Below are 17,158 nucleotides of genomic sequence, written 5' to 3'. Positions count from 1 at the left end.
AAATCAAAAAATATTATTAATCAAGAGATTTTGATAATTACTCCCATAGTCATTTGTTGGGAAATTTGAAGGCAAGATGTGCCTCGAGTATGAAAATACTAGAACCTCAAGGACTACATTAAAGCACCAGTTTCTAATCTATTTAACTAGTCCATATCAAAGCACCATTGCAGTAGAAATGGCCATGGCACTGATTTGGAATATATATATATGACCAGATATTATCTCTTTCCCATAGGATTAAATGCTCGATTTTTAAATGGTAAAACCTCTATCCAACTGGGTGAACATCAATTACGGTGGTAGTCGAAATGGGAAATGAAATTATAGGGGCTGGAGGCATTATCAGGGATCCTATTAGTAACCTAGTTTTGCATATAATCTGGAAAGGAGTAGTAGCATGCAATTTGGCATAGTCTAAGGTAGAATGGCAAGGGGTGAAGTAGTGTATTTCATATGGTTACCAGAACATCCTCCTTGAATGTGACTTTATGTTATGATTAGAGAGAGAATGAGCGACCTCTCACTACAACAACACCCCAGTACTCACAACTACATTCCTCCTAAACCACCGGATAAACTCAATCCCCAACCCCCAAACATACTGTCCCATAAGGAGATTCTGCTACAGGATGAGTTCTTCATCAACAACAACATTACTCCACCAGTTGAAGATATCCCAACACAACCCATGGACATCCAACAAATAGATTTGGATGCCACGAACTCAGGGATGCTATCAAACAAATTGAAGCAAATAATCCTGACTGAGGAGGATATTAAACGTATGTACAGCCCTGGAAATTCTCAGTCATCATAAAGCTAATAGGTGAATGACTGGTGCATCACTACCTAAAAAAAAACTCCAAGACATATGGAAAATTACTGAGAAATTTCCTCTCATCGATCTTGGGAAAGATTATTACACTGTCAAACTAGCCAGGGAAGAAAATATGACAAAAATACTGCATAATGGACCCTGGTTCATCAATGAATTCTTTCTTTCCATCCAAAAATGGGTGCCAAATTTTGTAGCCAAAGAAGCTCACCAAAACTTTACAGCTGTGTGGGTTTGTCTTCCCCAATTACCCACGGAATTTTACGATGGAATTATACTATCAAGAATTGGCAATTGCATCGGAAAATTGCTCAAAGTAGATGCATGCACCTCAGCCACGTTAAGAGGGAGATATGCTAGACTGTGTGTGGAGTTGCCTCTTGACCAACCAATACAAAACTACATTCTAATTGGCCAGCATAAACAACCTATTCAATATGAAGTTGATGATATCCTATGTAAAACATGTGGTAAGCTGGGACACATAAGCCTCTGTTGCACACAAGTCACCTTACCAACTGAAGCAAAGGGAGGCCAATCAGATATTGAGCCACCACTGTGCAAAACCGAGCAAGCAGGGGAACGGATGACAGTTTCATTCCCTAGGAAAGGCAAAGCTAAGGTAGCCAATCAGCAAATGGATAAGGCTAGTGCAAACATATCCCCAGGTATAAATGTTCGAATGTATGATGTTGTGTCAGGTAAGTATCTCAATACTCAGCCATTAAGTTATATTAACAAATAGATTTTAACAAATTACTCCAATCTGATCTTAATAATGAACAAAATTTTGCTAACAAAAATCAAGTTGCTAAACAGAATGATGAAGGTGAAAGCAGTCAAGCTAAACTAGTGAAACAACACAAGGTTTTGGGAAAAGAGGAAAACAATAAAAAAAATCAAAAAACAAAGATTTTGCATGAAGAACAAGCTGTCCTCCTTACAAATGTCACAGACGTGGCACCAAGTCCAGGCATGATTAATGAACAAAATCTTTTGCTTAATACAATGGAATTGGATATCACCCACACAACCACCAATCCGGTAAGCAACGAAGTAATCAATTACTCTACTAATACTAATTACAAAACTAATAATAATAATAATAATCCTACTCAGCATGCATGTCCCAACACTCATGACCAATCCCCCCTAAAACACTTGGAACATAAAAGCAGACAAGTGGCGGAGGATATATCCATGCAGGATTTTGATAAATACCTCACGCAACAGTCTGCCCAAGCTACACAAATAGAGGCAATAATTAACAACCCCCCCCCCCCCAATCACCTTACTATTACTCCTCATATAAACACACAAGCTTACCAAAATGGCAAGACCTCCACTAACACTAAGGAGAAGATATCGATTGATACAACCGATTCATCTCTCTCGAAATCAAACCATGAACAATCTACCAAAACTCGCACCTCAATTCCCATCAAATTCGGTGATCTATGCTCAGCCACCAAGCCCACCCAACCACATACCACAATCGTGGGTGGAACTGGGGCTTCAAGGCCATGCAGTATCTTTCAACATGGAGATAAATGGGCAGGAATCCATCCTCATAATTCAAAACACTCACTTCCTAGCCCAGTTGATCTCAGAGGGGATGAGCTTAGCCGTGAACAATTATGTAAACCAAATGTGGATGAACAACGTTCTTCAACCCCTAGCCTATCAATGAATCAAAACCTAGTAAATAACATGCAACAAATGTGGAATATTTCACACAACCCCAACCAGCAGATGCTCCAAAACCCACCTCTGAATCTTCCATTCTTTGCTCTGGAGGATCTAATGCTCCTAAACCAGTGTTCACACAATGGACTGCCCTGGAAATGCACAACAAACAACACGACCCACAACCAGATCCAATGGATGAGCAAGTACCAGCACAAAACATGCCAAACCAACAAGGGATACAGGAGGAAGGATAGGAGGTGGAAAGTATGGGGGTAGAAATATAAACCAAAAACGAGCAAGCTCCTTAATAGATTGCCTAAACTATTGTAACCTAGTTGATTTGGGTTTTACAGGGTGTAAATACACCTGGTCAAACCATTGTAGGAGAAGAAAGGGTCTAATAATGGAAAGGCTGGATAGGATTTACTCAAATGATAACTGGTTACAAGCCTATGTCAACGTAACCATAACTCACCTTCCAAAAATTCATTCTGATCATAATCCTATACTTGTTAACCTCAACAATAGAATAAATTCCAATAAGGACAGACCTTTTAGAATAGAGACATATTGGTGCTCACATCCAGATTTCAGCCGGCTTGTTTCTACTAGCGGAGAAAATAAGGACCTAATGGGAGGTACTGAGTCCTTCCAAAAAAATGTGTTAGATTGGAAAAATATGACCTTTGGAAATATTTTTGCAACGAAAAGAAAACTCCAAAAAAGAATTGGTGGGATTCAAAAATCGACTAATTATCCAACCAGTTATTTCCTTAAACACTTAGAAACAAGTCTAATTGAGGAGTATAATACAATTCTTAAGCTGGAAGAAGACTACTGAAAAATTCGGTCTAGAGTAAATTGGTTAAACGAAGGGGATGCTAATACTAAGTTTTTTCATATAATGGCAACTAATAGGAGGATAAGAAACAATATTTTGTTCTTTAAAGACGACTCAGGAAATTGGATTGAAGACCAATCCTCCATAATTACCCATGTAACACAACACTCCTCTAACATTTTTACAACATCCCATGATAGGTCTGATTGGAATTTCATTAAAAATGATGCTGCCAATTTCTCTCCAATTGATCTCTCAACCCTAGACAGGCCTTTAACAAATCAAGAAATTAGAAAAGCCGTATTTTCTTTCAATCCCTATAAAGCACCAGGTCCTGATGGATTACACCCATTCTTCGTCCAGAGATTTTAGCACATATTAGGAAGCAAGGTAATCAATCTATGCCAAAACATTTTTAAAACGTCAACAATTCCCTATGAGGTAAACAAGACATACCTCTGCCTGATTCCAAAAATAAAAAATGCTAATACCCTGAAGAACTTTAGACCAATAAGTCTTTGTAACATGATTTATAAGGTGATCACTAAAGTGATTGCCAACAGAATCAAGCCTTTTCTTAACCAATTGATCAATATTGATCAAGCTAGCTTTATAAAGGGTAGGAGAGCTAGTGACAATGCTATCATCATCCAAGAAGTTTGAAAGAAATTTAATTTAGCCAAAGGAAAGGAAAATTTCGTACTAAAGCTTGATTTGGAAAAAGCTTTCGATAAATTGGAATGGTCTTACTCTATCGAACTCTTAGCTTTTTTAAATTTCCTAGGAAAATTAGTGACCTTATCCTTAGTTGTATTACTACAAGTACAATTTTCATTTTAGTCAATGGTAACAAAACTAAGGAATTCACTCCCACACGGGGCATTAGACAAGGGGATCCCATGTCACCCTACATATTCATACTTTGTATGGATATGCTTTCTGAAAAAATTAACCACCAAGTAGATACAAGGAAATGGGTGCCTATAAAACTTAATCCTAGGACGTCACCCCTATCTCATTTGTTTTTTGCAGATGATTTTTCTCTTATGGGTGAAGCCAAGCAGAAAACTTTTAATACAATTAGCAGATGCATGGAGGAATTTAGTTATGTGTCCGGCCTAAGCATCAACAAAGGCAAATCTAAATTGGTCATGTCTAGGAGTTGTAATAAACACACGAAGGACATGGCTACTCACACTTTTGGGATTACCATTAGCAACACTTTTGGTAATTATTTAGGGTTTCCAATGTTAAATAACTACCCTAGGCATAAGGATTACCAACCATTACTTGACAAAATGCGTGCTAGATTAAACAATTGGAATGCAAAGTGGCTTAGCATGGCGGGGTGGTGCACGTTAATAACATCTACTTTAAATACGCAGCCAAACCACCTAATGCAAATAAGTCTCCTTCCAACAGAAACACTTCAAGAAATAGACAAGATCCAGAGAGACTTCCTATGGGGAAGTACGAGGGATAAAAGGAGATTCCACCTAATGAGCTGGAATACAGTCACAGACACTAAGCTTAATGGAGGTTTGGCCATCAAGAAAGCTAAATTAAAAAACCTAGCACTCCTAACAAGATTAGCATGGAGGATCATTACTAGTACAAACTCCTTATGGGCTCAAATACTCATTAGCGTTTATGGGAAGAGAAAGAGAATAAATGGCTCCTCAATCACTTGGAAAAGCCTCCTAACGGGTTGGACTATATGCCATACGGGCATTAGGTGGCCAGTAGATAGACATTCCCAGATGAATATTTGGGACTCCAATTGGATTCCAAATATTGAAAGTCTTCGTAATATTATTTCGGGGCCGTTAAGTAAAAATGAGGACAAGTTAACCATTAAAGATATTTGGGATAACAAAGGTTGGGATTTAGAAAAAATTTCTTTTAATCTCCCTCAAATAGTCACAAACAGTATAAAAGCCCTAGATCGAGATTGCCAAAGCAACCACCCAAACAATCTCATTTGGAGTCTTAACCCAAGTGGTATATTCACAACTTCCTCTTCCTAAAACCAAGTTGATGACCAAAAACCCCACACACACACCTTTATGTGGATCTGGGAGTTACATTGCTCTAACAAGATTAAGTTTTTCATTTGGAAACTCTACCATAAAAGACTCCCAACAAGAGGCTACCTTGCTAAAATTGATATTAATATTGATCCAACATGCCCAATATGTAAGGCTAACAATGAATCTATATATCACATCTTCTGGGAATGCCACATAGCTCAGAATTTCTGGCAAACCCTAGGAGTGTCTATTAACAATAATGGGCTGACTAACAACTTGCTAGAGTTACTACGAGACACAACTCCAAAGAATTCTTTTACTCATGTAATTTGAAAAGATGTACTACCATTTGCTCTTTGGGGCATTTGGAACAACAGAAACCATAATAACATCAACAACAAAAAATCTCACATACTTGCTAATAAGATTATTGATCAAACAATTGAATACACCCTTCTCACAAGCAAGATCACTACTTACATCAAATTCATAATAGTTGATGTCAAATGGGAACGGCTACCAAAAGGTTGGTTTAAGGTTAATATAGATGGTGCATTCAAAAGCAACTACCTGGAACGGGGCATCAGTGGAGTAGTTCGTGACTACAAAGGGAAATGGAAGACAGGGTTTTAAAAGAAAATTCAAGCAACATCACCAATACAAACTGAACTCCAAGCTTTTTGGCATGCAATTCAAATTATTATCAGGGAACTCACATTCCCAGTTGAAGTAGAAACTGATGCCACAGAGGTCATACGCCTCATAAGTGAAGATTACCCTACTAATAATAACTTAATTATGAATGCAGGTTGTTAATGGAGGAGGCATCCAGGCAGGGGACAATCACATTGAAGCATAGCTTCCGCGAAGGGAATATGGTGGCTCATCTTTTGGCAAAAGCAGCACTAATACAAAGTAGCTAGAATAAATTATGTACTTTTGTTTTGCCATCTGAACTTATTATAGATGTATATGACAAGGATCAGGGTGGGTATGTTTATGCTAGAAACTGTTCTAGTGACCAATGTGGTCGTATGGCTGCTCTAGGAAATGATTGTGCCTTAAAAGGCATAATATTAGGTTATGACGGCATATGTACTAATGACAATGTTATCGGGCATTAGCCCTACCTATGTTATGATATAATATAAGTACCTTTTTCTATCAAAAAAGAATGTGACTTTATGGTTGTGGTCAAAATGGTCAAAGGGACTAAAAAGTTAGCATGGCAAATAAGGGATATTATTTTTGGACACTAGACAGTTACTCCATCAAGTTAGCTTTGTGATCCAACATTACTCACGTTAATTTAATCAAGTTAGCTTTATGGTTGAGGAGAATGATCATATTTTCTTTACTCCAATGGAATTACCTAGGAGTGCAGCTGGTTCCTATTAGATGGACAAGGCCAAAATGGCATCAACAAGACACAACAACAAGCTGTATATACACACAGTTTTAAGTGAATTAGTCCTCAGAGGTTGTTAATCGCCATCTCGGTTGTAGGCTTGCGATTGCGGAGTGGAGTTTTAGGTAGGCTGGTTTTACACTTCGTGGTCGCGTAAGATGCGTCGCGTTAGCAAAGCTCTGAGAGGTTGTGATCTGCATTCGCGCCCAGGTTTCGCATTCGCGGAGACATGTGGCTGGGTTGGATTAAGTCCTATGTGATTACATAGCAATGTTGGTCTTGTGATTGCTATGCATGTGCCTGAGCAGATTATCTAAGTACTCTATTTCCAGGGTTTTGGTAATTTTATCACATTTTGAGATATTGAGCTCGGATTTGGGTGATTTTGGAGGGAATTTTCACGATTTTGATTACGGTAAGTATTTATTTTTTACTCGGATTTGTTCATTATGCATGATTCCAACCTTGATTTTTGAAATGTATTGATGAATCTATTTAGTAAAAGCTTTTCTAAAGTAAAAAACTGATTTGATATCGGATTTGGATGGAATATATATATTTGGACTCGTATTGGATTGGGTGTTCGAATTATATGAGTTTTGTCGAGTATCGAGGTGCGGGCCTATGGTTGATTTTTTGGGTTGAGTTTGTATAGTTGATTCAAGATCCTAGATTTATATGGTGTTGTTTCCTGTGCCTTTTGTTGATGATATTAAGTTATTTTGGCTAGATTCGAGTCGTCTGGAGGTTGATTCACGCGGCAAGAGCTTCTTAGAGTACTGAATTAGTTTGCTTGAGGTAAGTATCTTACCTAAACAGGGTTGAGCCCTTGTGCATGCACCGGTGTATTTTCATGCTCATGGTAGTGTTTAGGCCATGATATACCTTGGTTCATTGCTAAACTTCATGTTGTAATTGTTCTTATGTTTATACCCTTGTTTTGAGCTATTTGAGCCATGTTGAGATCACATAGAGGTTAATCCCCTGATTGAACTTGATAGTTGCTACTTTAATGATGTATATGCCTGATTTGTCCTATGATAGTACACTTTACACATGCGTACACCTTAGTATGTCACTTATATCAGTCAAGAAGTATGAAATTTAATGGTCATTGATTATGCATATATATTGATTTATATCTTCTTTATGTTCGATACACATCGGACTAGTAGCACGTGATCACGCCATGCGTATTGTGATATTAAGCACGTGACTACACCTTACATATCGTGATATAGAGCACGTGACTATACCGTGCACATTATAATATTAAGCATGTGACCACGCCGGGCATATTGTAATTATGAGCAAGTTACCACGCCGTGCGGATCTGAGATATTTATATTTATGGCACGTGACGTTATGCGGCTGATATTTATCGCATGTGACTACGCCGTGCAGTGTGTGGATATGGATCCATCCCCCTAGGGTCACCCTCTCATGTGACTTCTTAATGGTGTACACACGGTTTGAGAAAAGTTGATCAATGGTTTGGTTCGGTTATGGAAATTCTAAGGAAAAAGCTGGTCAGTGTTTGATTTATGTTATTGCATTTTGTCTTTTCTTGCAATCTTCATGATTGTGTACCTGATGTATCTGTGTATCTTCTTTATATGCTGGATTTTTTACTGAGTTTCTGTGCACCAAGGTGGTTCTTTTTTTGATTCATGACTTGATATATTATTGTTCTGTACTTGTTGGATTTATGAACTGTATAGGCAACTAGCGAGTATCATTTATAATTCTTACTTCTATTTTGTCACCGAGGTTAGTTTTGATACTCGTTAAAAACAAGCAACCCACTCTGAACATAATTGTGCAGATCGAGGTGTTGGACCGAGCCAGCAGAAGAAGAGGCTTGTTGCTGAGTTATCCTCGGAGAGACATGGTGAGCTGCATCCCGACTGCAGTTTTGGTGTCTCTTTTCATTTTGTACTGTTGTCTTTCATACATACACTATTGTTAGGGCATTTTAGACTTGTATTTCTATTTTAGAGCTCATGACTCTGTATTTACTAGTTAATTGGACATTTATTATGTATCGACGCTATGACGCTATGTTGATGGCTTTAGACTTGTATTTTTTCGCCATTTCTGTTATTTATAATTCATTATAGGTATGTTCTGTCATGACATATTGGTGGTTTTGGATCGTGACATTATTCTTGAAGATATTACTCTGTCATCTAACATGATACCAAAAGTACTTTATCTAGGACTCCCTCCTTTACAATTCATGTGGCAATATTTTACTAGGCACATAGTTTAAATAAAAGGAAGATTTTGAAAGTTGTGGTCTAAAAAGATATATTGTGCAGCTGTAAATTATTTCATTAAGAGTAAGCTAGAAACTTTAAACACATACTATTTTAAACTAAGAAAAGAACATTGTTTTTGGGCTGACTAAAAAGGAAAGAGTGTCATATTAAAAAGTTAGTTTATTATATGCAGTGGCCTACAAACTCCAAATCTCCATCTCATAACACCAGATTCTAAAATTCCACAAATTATAAAAAAATAAAAAAGGTCCATCTCTTAATTGAACATCTGCTGCTACCAGCCTGCCACACGGTAAGAGAGAAAAAGAAACACATTGTTTACCCTTAAAATGAATAACAATTAAACTTACACGCAGTTTTAAGGATATGTGGACTAGTTCAATACAAGTGATCAATAAAGTTAAATAAGTGAATTGAAGATAGAATAAATAACCTAACCAGTTGTGATGTTAGATCCGAGCTCGGGTCTGAGCTTAGTGACTGTTCTACCCTCGATTCGAAGCCAAATATTTATGAAGAACTATGAGGAAAACTAAGAACTTTGAATTAATTTTAGGAGTAGAGAAAACAAGTGTATATTGCCTTGATATGTGTGCTACAGTGTACCTATTGAAAAATAAACTTCCCCTTTATATAAGGGAGTTTTACCCTAAGTACGATTCTAAGAAAGATAAAAATCTTCTTTTTCGTTAATCACTGATTTGCTATCGATACGGGTCGAGATCAACGCCGTAATATCTAATTGGTCGCGGGTATCATGGCCCTTCGTTAGTCGTGTACAACTGTTTGGTTTTTCCTTCCGAGGTGTTGGAGCCCAAACTGGATTCGGGGGGCATTGTCTCGATGGCCCCGGTGGTAGGCGCTTCGTTCGGGCCTTAGTACGAGAGGTTCCCGGCTTCGATCCCGATTCCGTGTAGTTATGTCCTTGCTTTGTTTGCCCCACCGGGAAATTGAGGTGCTCACTACTGTATACAGATTGTCCCCTCATCTTTCAGATAGGTGGTTTACCAAAATAATAAGAAACAATAGATATACCCTGGTTCCTTCCTTCATAGGTCACGACCGAAATGATGAAGAAGTCGGGACGTCCCATCAGTCGTGTCGTTCTGACTTCGGACACATGTCCACCATCGGATGGTTGTCTTGGAATGCGAAGCGTTGCGTACTTCCCATTAAAAGCTTATATCCTCTGTTCCTTTTCCACTTTCTTATATAGCTTCCATCTCCGAATTTTCTAGCTATCACCAACTTCTTTCAAACATTCATATCTTCATCTTTAATCTTCAAATTCTCATAGTTGTTCTTAGGTCCTTACCAGATTTTCTTCAAATCTTCATACTCTGCATTTTAGCCTTAACCCTTGTTCCTTAAAACCTTCTGTATACGGAGAAATCGGAGGGTCCAATTTCTCGTCATTTAAGGCATTTTAGGAGATCGTCTCGAAGCCTCGAGGCTACAAGGCTATGGCCGAGTCCCCTCCCCCAGAGTTCGTCGACACCCGACCTAGGGACAACAGTGACCACGACCATGATAGGGAAGGGGAGTTCCCAAGGCACACAACTAAGACTGACAGAGCCTAGCCGTTCTACTCCGAACCCAAATCAGGGTGTCATGTCCGGTTGTCCCATCCCACATCTTTACAATTAATGCATTTTGTACTATGAAGGCACTCCCCTCCTATATAAAGGGGATCCTTGTTATTTTGTAAGCTTCTGTTGCTCCCATTACTCCACACGAAATATAGAAGAACATTCTCCTTTCTCACTCTAACATATTCTCTTAATATTATTGCTCTCATTTATTGTATTCATACTTGTTCTTCATTTACTACTTATCATTGACTATAAAGAGCCTTCGCTAATTGTTTTATAACTGTTAGCCCCTCCCCGATTATCCTTAATAGCTCGAACCCGAGCCCTGGAATCGACCTCGAGGCCCCGTATCTGTCACACCCCATATTCGAGGGACATGACCGGCGCTCGACCGGGTAGCCCCAATCAAGCGGACCTGGGTGCCTTTCCTATCCCACATGTTACCCCGCATTCTTTCATTACTTATTGGCCAAAAGAAATAACCATTTATAATTAAAAACACCTTTTTATTACAAAGCATACACACGGTACATGATTTCTTAGCTTGGTTTACATTTTACATAGCCCAACATACAAGATACATATCACTTTAGTTCATGACCCACATTTTCTGTCTACGGAGCCTCTAACATTAAAAAAGGATGATACAGCACTTGCCGGTAACAAGGCTCCGGCTATACCTTATACAAATATCAAGACAAGATCCCAAAACGAAGGCAGCATGAGCCACACAGGGCCCCAAAAGGAAAGGGGCTCACAAATTTAGCAGATGGAAAGTGATAAGGAGCTACGGTCGGTGGACTGGAGTACCTGCTATGGATCCACCTACAATCATAACACGAATGTAGCGCTCCCGGCAAAAGGGGCGTCAGTACACTGGAATTGTACTGGTATGTATGAACAAACATTGCGCCAAGTAAACATCAAGCCATAGACAAGTAAGTAACAGTAATAGAAACAACAATCAAATCCATAAGAAGGAACAATCAAGCCAACCAAGTTTTACAAACTCTCCTGTTTCCCCTTCCACATTTCCACATCAATAAATTTCGCATTTTTGCTCATATTTTCATTTCAACAGTGATTTCGATCACTTTCCACCCCTATTACCTCGGCCACCCTTATTACCTCGGCCACCCTTATCACCACAACCCACACCTTATTACTTCGTGTTGCGGCGCGCAACCCGATCCCACCGTACAGTTTCATTTCACAAATAATCACAACAACAACAATGAACAATTCACAAAGATCACAACAACACTTCTTAAGAAGTAGCAACAATAATTTACAAGTATCTCCATAACTGTTAATAATATTTCTGTCATATTCAACAATTCACAAGTGTTTTACGTTACAACAATACTTGTCTACGATGAGCCATAGATGTTACTATCACAATTATTCCAGTTGCATCACTTACAATTTCTTTCCGTCATTTGTTTCTCAGCTAATACCACATATCATATTCGCAATCATGCCAATCACACGAATTTCACAATTTACCCACGTAGATGCCACATACCAAACATTTGAACACCAACAAGGCGATTTTACAAGGTCAAGGTTAGCCATACATACCTGGAGCTGAATTCCTTTTTAATTTCTACTTCCAATTAACCAAATAATCTAGCAACGTCAATATAGTGCACAAATTAATACACATAACTTAGAATTCAAGGTTCAAAATCACTACCCGAACATATTTAGGTTATTAACCCCTTCTTTGCACAAGTCTTTGCTCCCACCCAATTACTCCTACTAGATTTTAGGTTTTAATAGACATGCATGCACAATTTCAACCATAACTTTCAAGAATTAATGCATGAGACTCCCCTCCCCCCCTAAGTTTAAACCTAAAAATCAAGGAAAAAGGTTAGGGATTTTACCTGTAAGGATGGGGATGAGGACAATTACTTTGAATTTTCCCGGCCCGGATATTTTTGAAGAACCAAATTGATGGAAATCGCTTTCTCTCTCAAGAACCCTCTCTTCCTCTCTCTTATTTTTGTTCAGAAGAATGTTAAAAATGAGGGGTTGGGGTGTTTTATTACAAAGGGGTCGGGTTTTAAAATTTAGAAAAATAGAAGCCCGAGCAAGATCTGCGGTCGCATTCTGCGATCGCTGAATCGAAATGCGGTCCGCAAATTGGACCGCAGAAGTGCCCCCAAAACTCTGAAGGGTCTGCGATAGGAATGCAGTCCGCATTCCTATTATGCGGTCGCATTTTGCACCGCAGAACTGACCTCCACCAATCCTTGAGGAATTTATGCGACGATTATGCGGTCCGCATATTGGTTATGCGATCGCATAATGGACTGCATCTTCATCATTAATTTTGACAATTCTTCTGTTTCACTCTGCGGCAGAAATGCGGTCCGCATAACTGATTTGCGACCGCATTCTGGACCGCATAATGGCAATTTCCTAGAAAATTTTGACTCTTGGTTTTTAAGTGCAAAATCAGTAAAATATTACATATTCTCAATACATATACGGAAATTTTGACTCGACGAAGTGTTATGCCTTGAGTACAAATTTCACGGGGCCTTACATCCTCCCCTACTTAAAATCATTCGTCCTCAAATGAGGGTTTTTGAAAATCAGTTGGTTTGAAAAATGTGATATGCAAGTTTCCAAATTTTCCACTAACTCCCATATTTTAGAAAAATTTTGCCAGAGTATCCTTTGTAATTTGGACCTATCTACCTGTCAGAGAGCCCCCAATACACATTTTTATGCACCATTACACAGTTCCTATTATCCTTATAGCTGGTACACAATTTATCGCCCCTCCTTACACATATCCAATCATTTGACAAACTTTTGCACATAGTTTGATTACTCCAATGAGTCCTACATAGTTTAACCATTTCGATTCACTACACACTTGCAAATCACTTATTACCAATCTATACCACCACAGGCCAATTACTTATCACAAGAGTTCTTACAAAATTTCACCGAGAAAGGTTGGCATATGATTCAAACAAGCACAACACATATAATTTTGGCACAACTTGAAGAATTACAATAGTAATGCATCTAGGGGAGAAACGGGGTGCTTTTGCACCAAACGGGACTCAATACCATTTCGCTTAGGGACAAGAATTCGCACGATCACTACTAGACATGCTCAAACAAATGGGGATATTTTTCTTTCATGTCATCTTCTGCTTCCCACGTGGCTTCCTCGACTTGTTGATTTCGCCACAACACTTTAACTGAAGCAATTTCCTTATTTCACAATTTACGGACTTGCCTATCAAGAATAGCAACCGAAATTTCTTCATACGATAACTCTTCAGTAACCTTGATGTCTTCAACTGGCACAATGGAGGACGGATCTCCGACCACTTTCCTTAACATAGACACATGGAACACCGGGTGCACTAAGGACATTTCAGGGGGCAACTCTAGCCTATAAGAAACTTGCCCGATCCTTTGAATGATCCGATAAGGCCCGACATATCTAGGACTCAACTTCCCTTTCTTCCCAAATCGCGTGACTCCCTTCATAGGAGACACCCTCAGGAATACCCAATCATCTACTTGGAACTCCAATCCCCTTCGACGAACGTCCGCATAGGATTTCTGGCGACTCTGAGCAATCTTCATCCTTTCCTGAATGACATTAACTTTTTCCATAGCCTGATGCACGAGATCCGGCCCTATCAATTCTACTTCACCTGCTTCGAACCATCCAATCGGAGATCTGCATCTCCTTCCGTACAATCCCTCAAATGGGGCCATTTGGATGCTAGCATGAAAGCTGTTATTGTAAGCAAATTCTATAAGGGGCAAGTGATCATCCCAATTACCTTTGAAATCCAAGACACAAGCCCGCAATATGTCTTCAAGCGTCTGAATAGTCCGCTCTGCTTGGCCATCGGTCTACGGATGGAAAGCCGTGTTGAGATTCACCTGAGTACCCAAACCTTGCTGAAATTTCTTCTAAAAATTAGCTGTGAACTGAGCCCCTCGATCCGAAATAATAGAGAGGGGAGTACCATGAAGCCTCACTATTTCCTTGATGTACAACCGAGCATACTGTTCTGCGGTATCGGTAGACTTGACTGGAAAGAAGTGAGCTGATTTGGTGAGTCGATCCACTATCACCCAAATTGAGTCGAACTTGCGCTGAGTGTGAGGTAATCCTACCACATAATCCATGTTGATCATCTCCCATTTCCACATTGGTATTTCCATAAGCTGGGTTAGCCCATCGGGCCGCTGATGCTCAGCTTTTACTTGCTGACAATTTGGACATTTAGACACAAAGTCTGCCACACCCCTCTTCATACCGCTCCACCAATAAATCTCCTTGAGATCGTGATACATCTTCGTGGAACCTGGGTGCACCGAATACCTGGAATGATGAGCCTCTGCCATTATCCTCTCCCGAAGGTCATCCACATCTGGGACACATAGCCTACCCTGACATCGTAACACACCATCATTGCCGCCGAGTGAAAATGCCGAAGTTTTGTTGTTCAGAATTGCCTCCTTTATCTGTGCCAATGCTGGGTCAATGAACTGCTTTTCCTTGACTTCTGCTACAAGCGACGATTCTGCTCTGTTATGCACCATGATTTCCTCCTCATTCGGGGTCGAAATGCAAACCCCAAGACTGGCCAACTGATAAACCTCCCGGGCCAGGAGCCTCTGATCCGCTCCCAAGTGAGCCAAACAACCCATGGATTTCCGACTGAGGGCGTAGGCCACCACATTCGCCTTTCCTGGATGGTACAAGATGTTCATATCATAATCTTTAAGCAATTCTAACCACCGCCGCTGCCTCAAATTTAACTCTTTCTGTCTGAATAAATATTGGAGACTCTTGTGGTCCGAGAACACATCCACATGGACCCCATAAAGATAATGCCGCCATATCTTCAAGGCAAATACAACTGCTGCAAGCTCCAAATCGTGCGTCGGGTAATTCTTCTCGTGATTCTTGAGTTGCCTTGAAGCATACGCTATAACCTTCCCATGCTGCATCAATACACACCCCAAACCAACCCTGGAGGCATCACAATAAACCACAAATCCTTCCGTGCCTTCTGGCAAAGCCAATACCGGTGCCGAGGTCAACCTTGACTTCAATTCCTGAAAACTTTTCTCACAAGCGTCGGACCACTGGAACTTAACTGCTTTCTGCGTCAATTTAGTCAATGGGGAGGCGAGGGTAGAGAATCCCTCCACAAACCTCCGATAGTACCCGGCTAAACCCAAGAAGCTACGAACCTCCGTCGGGGTCGTGGGCCTAGGCCAATCCTTCACTGCTGCAATCTTCTGGGGATCCACCTGAATCCCCTTACTGGAAACAACATGACCCAGAAAAGTGACGGACTCCAACCAAAATTCACATTTTGAAAACTTAGCGTACAACTGGTGCTGATGAAGAGTCTGCAATACTGCTCTGAGGTGAATGGTATGATCCTCCCTGCTCCGCGAATAAACGAGGATGTCGTCAATGAAAACAATCACAAAGGAGTCTAGAAATGGCTTGAAAACCCGATTCATAAGATCCATGAAAGCTGCCAGGGCATTGGTTAGCCCAAAAGACATGACCAAGAATTCAAAGTGACCATAGCGAGTTCTGAAAGCAGTCTTAGGAATATCCTGCTCTCTGATCTTCAATTGGTGATACCAGGACCGCAGATCAATTTTGGAGAAGAACTTTGCACCTTGCAATTGGTCGAACAAATCATCTATCCGAGGCAAAGGATATTTATTCTTGATGGTGATTTTGTTAAGCTGTCGATAATCAATGCACTTCCGAAGCGACCCATCCTTCTTTCTGACAAAAAGAACCGGAGCACCCCACGGCGACACACTCGGTCTTATGAACCCCTTCTCCAATAAATCCTTCAGCTGCTCCTTTAACTCCCTTAACTCTGCTGGCGCCATTCTGTATGGTGGAATGGATATTGGCTGAGTATCTGGCAATATATCAATCCCGAAATCAATCTCCCTATCTGGCAGAATCCCTGGAAGCTCATCCGGAAACACTTCAAGAAACTCATTCACAACTGGCACGGACTCGGGGGCAGACACTCCTAAGGTGGTGTCCGCCACCCGGACCAAGTGATAGATACACCCCTTCTTTATCATCTTCGAAGCCTTAAGGTAAGAAATAAACCTACCCTTTGGCACCACACCATTTCCTTTCCACTCGATAACCGGCTCGTTAGGGAACTCGAGTCTCATGACTCTCGTCCGGCAGTCAAGTTTGGCAAAGCACGAATAAAGCCAGTCCATCCCCATGATTACATCAAAATCTACCATTCCAAGCTCAATAAGATTCGGCCGTGGTAACACGACTACACACTGTAACAACACAATTCCTATAAACTCGCGAGGCTGTAATAGAATCACCAGCCGGAGTCGATATAGAGAACGGCTCATGAAGCTGTTCGGGTTCTGTCCCAAAACTTGAAGCAATGGATGGGGTGACATAAGACAAAGAGGACCC

At 40.2% G+C, this 17,158-nt stretch overlaps 1 protein-coding gene across 1 annotated transcript; it reads left to right on the top strand.

The window, feature by feature from the left end:
- Positions 834–6,257, top strand: LOC109218510. Its single transcript, XM_019382878.1, has 3 exons — positions 834–1,539; positions 1,584–1,882; positions 6,207–6,257. The coding sequence occupies exons 1-3, from the start codon at positions 834–836 to the stop codon at positions 6,255–6,257; spliced, it is 1,056 nt and encodes a 351-aa protein (XP_019238423.1).

This window comes from Nicotiana attenuata, chromosome 2 (genome assembly GCF_001879085.1).
Source record: "Nicotiana attenuata strain UT chromosome 2, NIATTr2, whole genome shotgun sequence".
Taxonomy (NCBI): domain Eukaryota; kingdom Viridiplantae; phylum Streptophyta; class Magnoliopsida; order Solanales; family Solanaceae; genus Nicotiana; species Nicotiana attenuata.
The sequence above is the reverse complement of the archived record's forward strand: the minus strand, read 5'-3'. Positions and strand labels throughout refer to the sequence as shown.